The sequence below is a fragment of the Helianthus annuus genome, chromosome 14 (assembly GCF_002127325.2).
Source record: "Helianthus annuus cultivar XRQ/B chromosome 14, HanXRQr2.0-SUNRISE, whole genome shotgun sequence".
NCBI classification, from domain to species: Eukaryota; Viridiplantae; Streptophyta; class Magnoliopsida; order Asterales; family Asteraceae; genus Helianthus; species Helianthus annuus.
The window spans coordinates 158,687,065-158,702,215 of NC_035446.2; the positions used below are offsets into that span (position 1 = coordinate 158,687,065).

The 15,151-nt window shown below is 38.8% G+C and overlaps 1 protein-coding gene across 1 annotated transcript; it reads right to left on the reverse strand.

Moving 5' to 3' along the window:
* Positions 1-486: 486 nt before the first annotated feature.
* On the reverse strand, positions 487-13,207 carry LOC110904621 (U-box domain-containing protein 35). The gene is made up of 9 exons (XM_035983139.1): positions 13,018-13,207; positions 12,843-12,934; positions 12,063-12,184; positions 11,738-11,958; positions 3,802-3,874; positions 3,456-3,723; positions 2,872-2,970; positions 2,266-2,655; positions 487-1,356 (listed from the first exon to the last, which is right to left on the reverse strand). Exons 1-9 carry the CDS (start codon positions 13,205-13,207, stop codon positions 655-657), a joined length of 2,157 nt encoding a protein of 718 aa, XP_035839032.1. The 3' UTR covers positions 487-654.
* Between the last annotated feature and the right edge of the window lie 1,944 nt (positions 13,208-15,151).

Consider the following 15,151-nt stretch of genomic DNA (forward strand, 5'->3'; position numbering starts at 1 on the left):
TTTATGATTTCATGGTTTACTTGAGAGAGAGAGAGAGAGTAGATCACAATTTATTTGTTTAAATTAAATTTATTAAACTTTAAATTCAATGAAATACATAATACTACATATTGATTTACTACTAAATTACTTTACATGTTAGATAATACATTAATGATTTACTACTAGATAATATAAAAAATTGTTAATCTTTTCATAAAAATGACTAATCTTAACCATTTACTACTAGATAATATAAAAATTGTTAATCTTTTCATAAAAATGACTAATCTTAACCATGGTTTATCTAACTAAAAAATCAGAAAATGGAAAAGCTAACATCACATTATAATTGTCTTTTCATGTGGTTCCTAGTTTTTACTACACTAGGGGTTAACTTATACGGCTTTCCGACGGGTCATTAACCTCCTCCATAGGAACTCACTATATTAATTATTCACATGATTACATAAAGTTATATTATTCACATAATAATATCTCTCTATATAAATATAACGACTTACGAGGTTTTATGTACCAAAAATACATTCTGTACAACTTTTAATCACTTTGATTCCTGACCCGTGTAAGGTTTAGCAGATCTTTTTTCTTTTATCTGCCTGTTAGAGATAAAACCAAATCCACAATAACTAATCTATTAGGTACTTTTGTAGATCATACCGGCATACTCTCTTCACCAAGATCTCTCAATCTAGTAAGCTCAGGCAAAACCACCTTCCCTAAATCGGGTCTATCTTTCCGCCTAAGCTCAGCGCATTGCAATGCTAATTTCGCAAACCCAAGCGCTTCATCTTGAGGCCAATCAGGCACACATGGGTCCAACATCTGATCAAACGTTCCCTTTTCAATAGCATTCTCAACATGATGACTCAAACCCATTGCGGGTTTGGCTGTAATCATCTGCAGCAACATGATCCCTAGAGAATATACATCCGATTTCACCCCAAGCATCCCGGTTTGTTGATACTCAGGATCAATATAACAAAAGGTGCCAGCCGTTGATGTCATACGGTACTGAGTGATGTCCTCGGCTATTGAAGGAGGGAGTAACCGCGCTAGACCCACATCACTTATCCTGCCTACAAAGTTTTGGTCTAGAAGAATGTTACCGGGCTTCAGGTCGCGGTGAACTATGGGCTCAGGTTTGGTTTGATGGAGAAATAAGACGCCTGTAACTATCTCTGACGCAATTTTAAATCTGGTTTGCCATGATAATGGTGGGGTGTTTCCTCTTCGGAGTAGCCGTTCTTCTAAGCTGCCATTAGACATGTATTCGTACACCAGACAACCGTATTCTGGACATGCTCCTAAGAATGGTACCATGTTTGGATGCCGTATGCAACTTAACACTTCCACCTGTCATCAACCATTAGAACATCATCAGACTGACTACATAAGCGGTCCGGTTGAGTCTGTTTGAACCATTTCCGTTGAACAAGAACAAACTAGTTACCGGCTAAACAAACAAAGTGGACTACATTTTTTTTCTTTCAAAAACTCATATGTTTATTCATGTACAATTTCGATATTTGTATTTTGTTATTTTAAAGTTTCATAACTTATTTAACATTGCAAATTTACACCAAAAGTCCAAAACATAAAGTTACTTTCATATTTGTTGTAAATTAGTTCATGGGTAAATTACATTTTTCGTCCTTTATGTTTGTATCGGATTACAACGGATAGCCTTTAACTTCAATAATTACAGTCACAATCCTTTAGATGAGAACAAAACCGTATACAGGGCCGTTCCAACATTTTTGTAGATCCTAAGCGAACTACGAAGTGGAGGCCCTTTTGCAAAATTATGATTTTCAATATATTTAGTAACAAAACCCTCCTTCTTTACCTGTGCTTGAATGTGAGATTTTTTTCTAAACAATTTTTATCTGGGCTCCTTTAATAAAAAAAACCGGTTTAGTTTTGTTTTTTTTGGGCCTAATACATATACAATATATAAAACTTACTAAAAATTGGAGGCCCTTGTTTTTTGGTGGCCCTAGGCCCGTGCCTAGGGTGGAAAGCCTAACGGGCCGACCCTGACCACATAAACACTAGTACCTACTACTTTAGATATGATACACAATAAGATTATGTGACCACATGTACGGTTATACACTACGTACAAGTGTATTATACGGTTTTAACAAAAAATATATTTAACTTTATAATATTTATAACATGGTCCTGTTTTTTAAACCGGACCTACCTGTGATATGATTACTAGTCCGGTTATAAAAACATTGGTTGTTTGGAATTATATACCTCTTTCTGAAACTGTGACCTTCCCTGTGCAGCACCCGGACGTAAAACCTTAATCGCACAATCATAATTACTGAGGCGACCTCTATAAACAGGACCATAGCCCCCTTCACCGATTTTTACGGACGATGAAAAATACTGTGTTGCTTCTTCTATCTCTTCAATGGTGTATCTATGATAATTAAATTTATGGTCATCATCATTATCGTCTGTCGTAAGTTGTTTCATTTCAGCAATCACTCTTCTATTTGAATCCAGTTCTGCGATTCTATTAGAAGCTTCTGCTTTCTCCAATGCTGCCCTGCCTTTGTTTTTTTCTTGATCGCCCATTTTCCTCATCTCTTCCGCCATTTTTTGTTTTTCTTCGTCACGCCACCGTTGCAATTCTCCCGCCTATTGCAGTTATATGTTAGTTGTAAAGTTATGAGGCTTTTAATTTGCTTGAAGGGACCCGTGTTGAACAAGAACCCTTAGTCAGCACATTCTTTTTCTTGTGTTTTTTTCTTTATTTCAGTTGTAACCGTGTTTTAGTTATTAAAAGCGTTTTTAACGTTTTATTTATATTATTTTACGAACGCTTATGCTACAGTTAGAAAAAAGTTACACCACCTTTTCTTTTGCGGTAAGTGATTCTTTGCAGGCTGTACTGTATAATTCCATTGTCCTCATGAGATCCATCTTCAGCCTTTTCATTTCGTTGTCTTCGTCCTACAAATGGATATTAATTTGTTAATAGTGTATGTTCGGTTGGCAACATGGGCGGTCAAGTAATGGGTCAGCAGTGGCGAAGCTTGAAATTTTTTACGGGGGAGTCGAAAATGTATATACCCAAAAATTTCTATACGAAAACTACATATATAACACTACTGGCTGAAAACTTCGGGGGGTCGGGCACTCGGGCGCCCCTCCCGGCCCCTTCAAAGCATCGCCCCTGTGGGTCAGGAAGATTTCCTGCAGGTGGATGCATATTTTGGTAATGTTCAAGAATTACCAAAACATGCATCCACCTACATTAAATCTTAATCTAGCAACGAGTCGATAGGACAAAAGACAGTATGTTATTATGTTGTCTTATTTAGTAAAAAAACATGTTTAAAGCAAAAGTAACATGAATCAGTTTATTCATAAATCATATATAAATGGGTTGAAATAAAATTGCAACATGTTTAAATTAGTGAGATGAGATTGTTTACCATATTACTCTGAGATGAAGATGAAAAATCTACAGATCCACGGGCTTTAGCATAAGCCGGGCCTAAAACATGATCTGAACTGTTTGACATACGCGAGGATGTAGTTGCAGTTGGGCTCAAGTCCATGTCATTATCCAAAGAATCGGAGATCGGATCAGTGGTGGGCCTTCCGTCACCTATAAATGATATGTCAGTTTCAGATTCTGTAAGGTCTCCAAGCATCAGCAACTTTGCATTTGGTGCTTTTCCGGGTCGGGCAAATGGTGATCTGATATTTAACATAAATTTGAGTAAAACTTTGTCAGTTCCATAATGTACTTCAGTTTAATCAACTGTTGAGACTTACTTAAATGATCCGAGTTCTTCAAGAACTGGACGAGGCTTCTCTGGTAACTTTTCGGGTGCAACTAACGGATTATCTATGTCATGTGCAAGCGAAACACTAAGTTAAACCAGGTTCCGAAAAATATATAAACGAGAGAGTAATTTACACAGATGGTTGATGTGGTAAGTCAAAAATTCATTTATGATCTTAACTTTTAAAAAGCTACTCATTTGGTCACCAGTCACCCTTTTGGTGCCTATGAGAGCACCCACAACGCTAAAGGTGGTCCAAAATCCAGACTGTCTATTCAACATGTCACATCATTCCAAACCACAACCATTTTAAACCCCACTTTTTTTTCCACAACACTAAACCATTCCAAAACTACCACCTTATTATCCAACTCATCACCTACTTTTCCTTTTATTTAAATTATATCTGATTTAATTATTTTATAATATTTTCTATATTCCATTTATATTTGAATTATAGAAAACAAAATAAATTAAAAATAGGATAGTAAAATAAAATAAATATCGATCTATTAAATAAATAAATAATATTAGTTATTTAATTGTAACAAATTTTGATGAAACTACAGATTACATTAAAAATAATATTAGTTATTTAATTGTAACAAATTTTGATGAAACTACAGATTACATTAAAAATTTAAAATAGGATGGTAAAAAAATATTGATTTATGAAATAAAAAAATCAATAAATAACATTTGGTATTTTAGTTATAACAAAATTTAAAGAAATTAGTTATGACTTTATAACTTTAGGCCTTAAATTGTATTTCACCTAACGATTTTTATAGGACCATGCTAATCACACACGCCAAAATAATTTTCACACCCCTAAGCGCTCCGCTTTGGCCAAAGCGCGGCGCTTAGGGCGACAAAAGGTGATACGAGGTTTCGAATGACTGACTGAGTGACAGACTGACAGACATAAAGTGTGACTAGGTTTCAGTGAGCCCGTGAACCCTAAGCGCCGCGCTATGGCCAAAGCGCGGCGCTTCGATCCCACATTCTGGCTTTAAATCACTGGCCAGACAACGGATTCATCACTCGAATTGTTTTCTGTCGATCTTCTTTGCTCTATTAGTTAAATTTTTTGAAAAAACGATGTCGTGGTTCAGTAACTATCTTTTCGGTGATTATTCTGACGAGTCGGTTGTTCCTGATTCTTACGAGGGGACCGCTATTTCTGACTCGTTTGAGAAACCGGTGTCGTCCAACTTGAGGGAGACAGAGGTTGTCTCTGGCATTCGTTATCGTGATAACACGGTGCAGCTGGATTTGAATACCCCTGTGGAGGACCCTTACGCACAACAAGGTTATTCGAATTTCGGTTACGGTGGCGAGTATAGCTTTGTACAGCAGGAGTGTTATCCAAACGAAAGTTACGGTTGTCAACAAGGTTATTCGAATTTCGGTTACGGTGGCGAGCAAAGCTTTGTACAGCAGGAGTGTTATCCAACCCAGAGTTACGGTTGTGAACAAAGCTTTGAACATCAAGTCTATTCGAATGTCGGTGACGATGGTGAGCCGGAGGATGTGTCTGTTGACGAGGAAGGTTGTTACCCGGTTACATTTTCGTTTGATACAACGCAGACCTTTTCGTCACGTAAAGAGATGGTGCGTTGGGTACAAGACACGGCAAAAGACAATGGTTACCTCATTGTGACAAAGAGGTCGAATAAAAGAGGAGAGAATTACAAGATTTGGTTTCAATGTACTTTTGGTGGGGAGCATAAGAGTGTAGCTACACAGAGGAAAACGGGTAGCAAGAAAATAGGCTGCCCGTTCGAGATGATCGGGTTTTCGGAATCATCCGGAAGTGTTTGGAGGATCGAGGTGACGAAGGCGAAGCATAACCACACTCCTATTGAAAACTTCGAGGGTCACGCGTATGCGAGAAGGCTTTCTTCGGAGGACAAAAAACTGGTTAAGGAGTTGGCAGAGCAAGATATTCGCAACCAAAGTATTTGGCGAACGCTGACAAAAAACAATCCGGCTAGAAAGCTTATTCCGAAAGATATACACAACGCTGTTCAGAAGATCAACGCCGAAAAAAATGTAGGTAACTCTCCGATGCAAAAACTTGAAAACATTCTTATCGAAAAAAATTACACTTATTACATGCGCACGAATGAGATATCGAACGAAGTTGAAGACGTCTTCTTTGTTCACGAAAAATCATTCACTATGTGGTGTGCCTTCCCGCATGTGCTAATGATTGACGCCACATACAAAACGAACATGTACAACCTGCCATTTGTTCAGGTCGTAGGCATGACGTCGACAAACAAATCGTTTACGGCTGCTTGTGCTGTAATTTCCGCCGAGAAGTCAGAGAACTACCTATGGGTGTTGCAGAGGATCAAGTCTATGCTGGCAGGATGTATGGAACCGCGCGTGATTTTAACAGACAGGGATTTTGCGCTAATGAACGCGTGTGAACAAGTTTTTCCAAAAGCGCATAAGTATCTTTGTCGGTTCCATATTCAACAAAATATTAATAAGAACAGCAAGAGGAAATTCTCTGACAAGGAGTGGAAAGAATTCGTACGTACATTTTGGACATTGTGCGAATCTACGACCGAGGAAATTTACATGTATAACTTGGAAAACTTTGAAGCACAGCTGAAAGAGGCTGACCGTGAACGTGAGTATTTCTTACATAATTATGTTCAAATTTTATATAATAACAAAAACTGACTATTTACGTTTTTTAATTTTAGAGGTTTATGATTATATGAAGAAATCCTGGTTGGATCCGTACCGTGAAAAGTTTGTATCTTGCTGGATTAACCAAACTATCAACTTTCGCCAGACTACGACCAACAGGGTTGAGAGCATGCATGCAACATTAAAAAGTCACTTTCCAAGTCATCGCAACACACTGGATAAACTTGTACTGTATGTTGATCATGTTGTTGCTAAACAATACGCCGAGATTAGAAGTACCTTTGAAACAAGCCTCCGAAAAGTGATGACGCACCACAAGAAGCAGCCCATGCTTGCATATATTCTCAGAAAGGTTTCAATATATGCGATTGAGCTTTTGAGTATCGAACTAAAGCGTAAGGAAGACGGGTTGAGAGCCTACGGTGCAAGCTGTGGTTGCCAACTTTTTACCAGCTGTGGTTTGCCATGTGCCTGTCGTTTGGAAAAGTTGGAAAATAAAGGTAATTATTATTTTTGAACTTTCTCGTTATGATTATGCCACCTAATTTGTTTTCATCCACAGGTCAGCAAATCCGGATCACACACATAGACGTGTTTTGGAAGAAGCTTGACTTCAAGCCTGCAAGGAATAAAATAGAGGATATTGATGTAGACGCGGAATTTGAAAAATTGAAAAAACAGATCGATCCAACACCCCCTCAAGTGAAAAGGAGCTTCTTTGAAAAGTTTCAGCAAATCCTCAATCCAGGGGACAGTAACAAAAAACCTCCTGCTGTTCTGAAGAAAACTCGTGGTCGACCAACATTGAAAAGGCAGGAAGAAAGAAAGGCTGAAGCTGCTAGACAAAGCTCTCACAATCCGTCAGAAGAAACTTGGGTCGATGCCTCAGACGATCTTCCCCGTCACAGCTCGTACGTATCAGCCGAAGATTCTTGCAGAGGAAAGAATACCAAACCGCTCAACCTACACCCTGATTTCCCGAATATCAAGCTCGGTCCTAAGACGGATATAGCGATCCGCAACTACGCATCTCAGATTCCCAACGTGATCCATCCATACATCGTTAAAATAAAGGACGTGAAACCAGATGGTCATTGTGGATTTAGATCGGTGGCTGTTGGGTTAGGATTGAAACAAAATTCATATTTGAAGATCCGGGAACAGCTTTTAAAGGAGTTACGTATGCACGAATCGCTTTGGAGGCAGGTTTTCGATCCGGAAAATGTAGGACATTATGATGAGCTGGTTAAACGGATCGATTTCAAGGGGGTGGGACGAGCAGATATCGAAAATTACATGACGATGCCTGAGACGGGGTTTCTTATTGCCCAACGATACGGTGTGATTGTTCACACCTTCGACATTCGTGGGAGCGATACAATTTTCCCTATGCTGGGCGGCCCAAACGAAGCTGATGAACCTCACCTGGTAGTTGCGGTTGTGTTTGTCGACAAGGGTCATTTCATACATGTAGAGCTTGGAGGTTCTTATCCAATGCCTCCCCCAAACCTACTATGGACAGCGAACAGAACAGAGCGCGCAGCAGGCTGGCATACATTATACAGGGATCAGATCGACACGTACGAAATGCTTACGTATCGTGCCCCCGACCTTAATGCAACCCCATATGTTCACGATGTATCTTAAATGTGTTTAATAATAATCACGTTTGTGTTCATGTATCCTAAATGTGTTTAATAATAACCACGTTTGTGTTTGTTCAATATACGCGTTACATCACGTTAAAAACCGAATGTCACCGACACGACCCAATCGGATTCAATACGCACTTGTACGACCCGAAATGACAACATACATCATAATACTGCAATTAATGAAAAATTAAGTCATGTTCATGTATGGTAGGCGCCTGTTACACATAAAACTTCTCACAGGAGTACTTGTGATTTCAAACCTAAATGACACGAGATAACGGAATAAGACATCACACGTAACCGATTTGATCCGAAACTTGCCGTATAGTCCATATATATTAAAAAATGATGTATAAAAGAAAAAACGGCAAATTTAGACCTTTTATTGACCCGTTTGTTAATTAAATACAATTTTAAAAAATTAAAAAAAACACCAAAACGCCCCGCTATGGCCAAAACGGAGCGTTTTGGGCCCAAAGCGCCGCGCTTTGGCCATAGCGGGGCGCTTTGGTCCCTCGTTATACCCTGAAGCGGGGCATCTCCCCCCTCACTTCACCCAAACAACATCACACACACAAACAGTGCGATTTCACACACTCGAGCCATTTTCGTTGATTTTCCGAGCTTTTCAGCGGCTAAAAGGTTAGATCTAAAGCCCTTAGTCTTCGTGTATCATTTAGTGTATATTTTAGAGCATGTTTGTGTTGATTTGAGGTTAGATTGCTGCTGTGTTCGCTGCTGTTCTTCAAAATGAAGAACCAAAGCGCCGCGCCGAGGCCATAGCGGGGCGCTTTGGTTCAAGTTTATTTTTTTTTCTTTATTTAATTATCTATTTAATTATTATTATTTATTATTATTTAATTATTATTTGTTTATTTATTATTATTTGTTTAATAATTATTATTTGTTTATTTATTATGTTTATTAATATTTGTTTAATAATTATTATTTGTTTAATAATTATTATTAGTTTATTTATTATTATTTAATTATTATTTGTTTAATATTATTATTAGTTTATTATTATTAGTTTATTATTATTAATAATTATTTGTTTATTTATAATTATTTGTTTAATAATTATTATTTGTTTAATAATTATTAATATTATTATTAGTTTATTAATATTAATTATTATTTGTTTATTTATTATGTTTATTAATATTTGTTTAATAATTATTATTTGTTTAATAATTATTATTAGTTTATTTATTATTATTTAATTATTATTTGTTTAATATTATTATTAGTTTATTATTATTAATAATTATTTGTTTATTTATAATTATTTGTTTAATAATTATTATTTGTTTAATAATTATTAATATTATTATTAGTTTATTTATTATTATTTAGTTATTATTTGTTTAATAATTATTAATATTTGTTTAATTGATCAACGTGCAGGGATGGATTTATCCGATGAGGAGATTGAGCATATTGATGAGGGAGTGGAGGGGGGCGAGGAGGAGCCGGAGTGTCCGTATCTTCAGTTTCCGGTGGGCTCACGGGCGAGAGGGAGATGCGCTAGGTTGCGCACTATACCGATTGGGGAGCACGTTGGGATAGACTGGGAGCTGCTAGCTACCGTGGGGGAGATCGAGCGGGCGCGAGAGATAGTTGGGCTAGATACTCCTTGGTCGCGCCTATTTCAGTTGGCGATGGAGGACTCGTACCCGGAGCTTACGTACGAGTTTTGCTCTACGTTTACATACGCGCCGCATCCGGCCGATTACGTGGAGGACCCTTTATTTCCGGTACACGAGGTTACCTTCCGTCTGGCCGGTCAGCAGTTTGAGATGAGCGTGCGGGAGTTTGCTGTCCACACAGGTTTGTACACTGAGCCTGAGCTTGATACTGATTTGTATACGCAGGCTGTTACGATGATGGACAGGCAGACGCTTATTAGTTTCTGGAGGGCCATTTCCAGGGTTCCCTTTGGGAAATCCTGGCAAAAGGCCACCACCATTGTAGATCCCTTGTACCGATACCTGCACCAGGTGATAGCGTCGACTATCGTGCCGCGGGGGTCCAGCAAGGAGAAGGTCAACCTTAGTGACCTTTTCTTTCTTTACTGCCTACTACGCCGCCAGCCCTGCGATCTAGCAGCCAGCCTGGCAGAGTACTTTGCTACTGCATACCACCGGCAGCTCCGCGGGTTTCTTCACACTGGCTCGTTTATCACTGCCATTGCACGATCGCTAGGGATCGTGCCCGAGCTAGATCCGCTGCTGTCCGATCCAGTCCCGTCATCTAGGTTGGGCCGCGCGTCAGTATCCGCTATGCAGATCACCCGTACCTTTGATGTCGGTCTGCGGTTCAGGGGTGCTGACGGGCTGATTTTTCAGCCAGAGGAGTTGCCGGAGGTCATCCCGGTTGTTATCGAGGCGAGGCCTGGGATCTTAGCCCCTCCTGATGTTCAGCAGGCCGCTCGGCGGGCTCAGCGACGGGCTCTGGGCATCGATGAGCCTGAGGATCAGCCTGAGGGTCAGGCTCAGGCTCAGGCTCAGGCTCAGGCTCAGCCTCAGCCTCAGCCTCAGGCTCAGGATGATCCGGCGCAGGAGGACCGGGTCGAGGAGGTCCACGTACCACCAGTTGAGCCAGCTCCTGAGCCTCCACAGTACCCGCAGCACGTTTACGCTGACCTACCTCCGGTAGCGCGTGAGGTGGCTCGGGACTTCGACCGGCGCCTCAGACGTCAGGGCGCACTCATTGAGTGGATGGTCGAGACGCTCGTTGAGCTACGAGAGCTCGCTGCGTTGCCTCCACGTCCCCTCCCACCGTCCCCACCGCACGAGGATTAGTACATTTAGTTTGTTTGTTTAGTGTTTTGTTATGTATTATTATTGACTCAGTTGTACCTTTTTGTTGTGTATTGTATGTACAAACTGATATATATATATATATATTGCAGTTAATCTTCTATTTACATCACGTTGGTTATGGATTGTTTACGTTTAATGCTTTCTGTATATTTTATTTAACGTGTTCGCTTTATTTAACGCTCGTTCAACTTATTATATACACCTTCTGTAAAAATAACGACGTAACGACGTAATTATAAAACAACGTTAATTTAATAAAATAACGACATTTTAATTCAAAAAAGGCAACATTCAATCATTCAAAAACAAATTCCCATTCATAACGGCAAATATCACATAAAAATTTTTTACTTCAAAAATATCTACCATACTAATTCAACCAAAAATCCCTACAAAACTAACCAAAATCAACCCAAATAATCCCCACCCCAAGTCCCAAGCCGTTTGTCTTTTTGCAAACCCAAAGCGCCCCGCTATGGCCAAAGCGGGGCGCTTTGGCTTAGTCAACAGACAAGGACTGACAGAAGTCAGTCCTTGTCTGTTGACCAAAGCCAAAGCGCCCCGCTTTGGCCATAGCGGGGCGCTTTGGGTGTGCAAAAAGACAAACGGCGTGTGCGAATAGACCTAGCCTTTTTATATGGGGTAATTTGACAACTATTAAAGTAAGTTTTTAGAGAGGGGATATGACAAGTAAGAAAGTGGGTAAGTTTAGCCCACCCCTAAACTTTTGACTTACCACGTGTAATATACTTTGAAAATAAAAATAAAAATAACAGACCTCTGACATTAAAATTGCTAGGGGGTGTAACTGATGCAAAGGTGTTGGCAATTGTGGCTGCATTAGATTGCTCTTGGATTTGCTCATACAATGGAGAAACAAATGGGGCAGGTTTTACTGATTTTTTTGCACTAGAAATCTTTCCTTTGGATATCACATAAATAGTGCAGAATTCCGGGGCCGCCTTCATTACGTGTGTAGGAACATCAGACTTGTTAAATCTTTCATTTGGTCCGAAAATGAAGAAAAAACCGATTATTCAAACATCCGTTTTCTGGAAATAATATATACTTTTAGCAAACAATCTTTTGAAAAATGTCATCACCTGATGAAACCATGTCGCGAGGCGGCACCTAACACCAAGAATTCAATTGCATATTGAGAAGCATATTCTGCCAATGCTTTTGCTATGTTGCTCTCTTCAAGTACAACCTCTATGCATTGTACCTGCAACTAGGGGTGTCAATCGTGTCGGGTTGTGAGTTGGAGGATTGGTGGGTTGAAATGTTTAACCCGACCCATATTATTATTCAGGTAAAAATTTTCAACCCTAACCCGACACATATAAATTAGGGTCAACCCGAACCCAACCCGTTTAACCCATATTTTTAAATGAGTCAGACAAGTTAACGATTTATAAGGGAGTTGTTGGCTTTTAAGCGGGATATCAATAACATGTTTAATGATAAATATGAGTCTGACAAATAAATAATATAATCTGTCAAAACTAACATTATTATAACTAATAATGTAAAATAGAAACGGAAAAAATAAAAATATAAAAGATTTTTTTCTAAATAGTTAAATGGGTTAATGAGTCAACCTGTTTTTATACGGGTCAACCCAAACCCGACCGTTTTTTTTAAACGAGCCGTGTTAGTCGACCCAAACCTGTTTTTTTCGTGTCGGGTTAGGGTCTGGTTGGCGTTTTAATGGTTTTTTAATCAAAACTCATATGTTTCCTACATGTGTTCGATAATATTTGAGTTAAGACAATTTTTTTATGAACACAACATCTGTCCATAACCGACGTGGGATTTGTCTGGGGTGTTTCAGATTACGTTTTTTTAATTTTTTTTTCTAAAAAAATTGGGAAGGTGCATACATGTTTACGCGTACAGAAGCAACGGAAAGGGAGGAACAAATCTTTCATTACTTTATCATTTTGTAGCTTGTTTCCATCAGGGGTTGCCCCTGCTTTATCCACAACATTTGATCATTTTAAAACAAATTTAGTTAATTAGCGGAAAATAATTACCTTTTTTAAATAATATTCATACCTGTGGTGGGAGTTTTGTTATTAACATGGACGAGAACAATGGTTTGGTCACGGGTGAGAAGTTGTTCAATAGCCCATTTGAGAGCGTGTTGGCTGTATTTATCCTTGTCGATAGCTACCGCCACAATGGCGTTTGCCTTGCGTTGTCCGCCACCATAGAAGTTAGTACTAGAACTTTTAGAAAGCCACATTCTCTATTTTGTTCTTGTCTTTTCTTCTATATGAATCTCACCTTTAACCATTTCCATTCATGTATTGACATTCATGCCTTGTGGTTAATTCTTAATGGTTTTTGTTTTTTTGTTGTTTTTGCAATAGACACTTTGAATTCAAAAAAAAAATTGGTGGATGATGTTTTGAGATTACATAAAATAAGGGTTTGATAGTTCCAATTCAAGACATGTTTTTTTTATCCATTATTTGTGGTCAAGGTGAATCATACCCAAAAAAAAGTTCCTAATATCTATAAATGGGCTAAAGTTGACCAGCTAGTTGACCTGTTATATATGGATAGGAAAAAGCAGCCCAAATCGTTAGGGTATTGCTACTTCACCCAACTTATTTAGTTTCATTCTTCAGTCTTTAAAACTTTGTTTAAGGGTTATTATATTGTCTTATAGTAAAATTCTATAATAAACATCCAAAGCAACACCCACAAACTCAATTAGCAAGTTTTAGTGTCTTATAGTACAAGTATATGACAAAGTAGTACGTGGTTACGAATTAACACACACGTGGATTTGAGGTCGTACAAAGTCATGTGATTCGGTTTCTAGTGTTGCGTTGATAGTTTCATGTGACGCTGGAACACGGTACGAGTAGATCAACGCTATAGATGGCAACCAATACCATAATTGCCGATAAAATTTGAATGTTGAATACAGTAAATGAAACAAAATTGCCTACATATATTTTTGAATAAGGAACATAGTGAAGAAACAAATACAATAAACACATCAAAGTGGCCTACAAATATTGAATAGAGAAAAGGTTAGCAACAAGGGGAACAAATACCGTAAATTCGATATGGCATGATTGGATTGGTCGGGGCTAGGATACTACCCTAGAGTGCTCCTTCCCCTTACTCAAAAAAAAAAAAAAAAAAAAAAAAAGCCAAACAAAATTAGAACTCTGAGAAAAATGCCCGGATAGTCCCTGTGGTTTCGCCTTTTTTCACCTATAGTCCCCAACTTTCTAAAATTACCTGAATAGTCCCCAAGTTTTCAATTTTCGTTCCCGGATAGTCCCTGGCGTGGATGGAGGTTAGTTTTCTCAGTTAAGTTGGTATAAATTGACTATAATGCCCTTAGTATTAAAAAATAACAACTAAAACAAAAAGAAATATTACAAAAAATTCAGATGGGCCCACATCTTTTATTAAAAACCTAAAGACCATCATCTCTATAAACTCACATCCATCTCTCAACCACTGCTACTCCTTCCAGCCTCCACCCCTCAACCACCACTACACCCTCCACCGTCTCTACAGCCCCTGCACCCATCCTCCACCCTCTACCACCTCCACCCCTCAACCACCGCTACACCTTCCACCGCCTCCACCCCTAAACCACCGCTACACCTTCCAAGACCCAAAGTTACCAGCTGTAAACGCTGACATCCGTCCAATTTCGGTCACCCCTTCCGGATAGCCACCTCCGTTCATCTCCAACCCCATTCATTAAACAACTACTGATTTCACAGATCAGGACGATTTCTAATTATAATTTTGTTAAATCGATTTCAGGTTGAATCGTTTATCACCACCATCGATCGCCTGTGGATTCATTCTCGTCACCACACACTGCAGTTAATCTCTTACAACAAATCTTCATCTTCATCTTCATCTTTTTTCATTAAGCTCCTCTATTTATGCCCTCACAACTCCTTCATCTTCTTCATTACCTGTCCGCCACAACTGGAAACCTGCAACTCGGCTGAATGGTGGGCTAAAGGATTAATAATCAACTTCACGTTATCATTATTACCTCCGGTTAATTTCAAATCTTTTGGTGATTCATCTTGGAGGCTAGGTACTGAATATGAATCCAGTTCTTATGGGCTCGGTTCTTAAATCTTTTTGACTTTTTTGAATTTCTTGGAGACTAGAGGTGACGGGTCCTTTTTGGTTCAAAAAC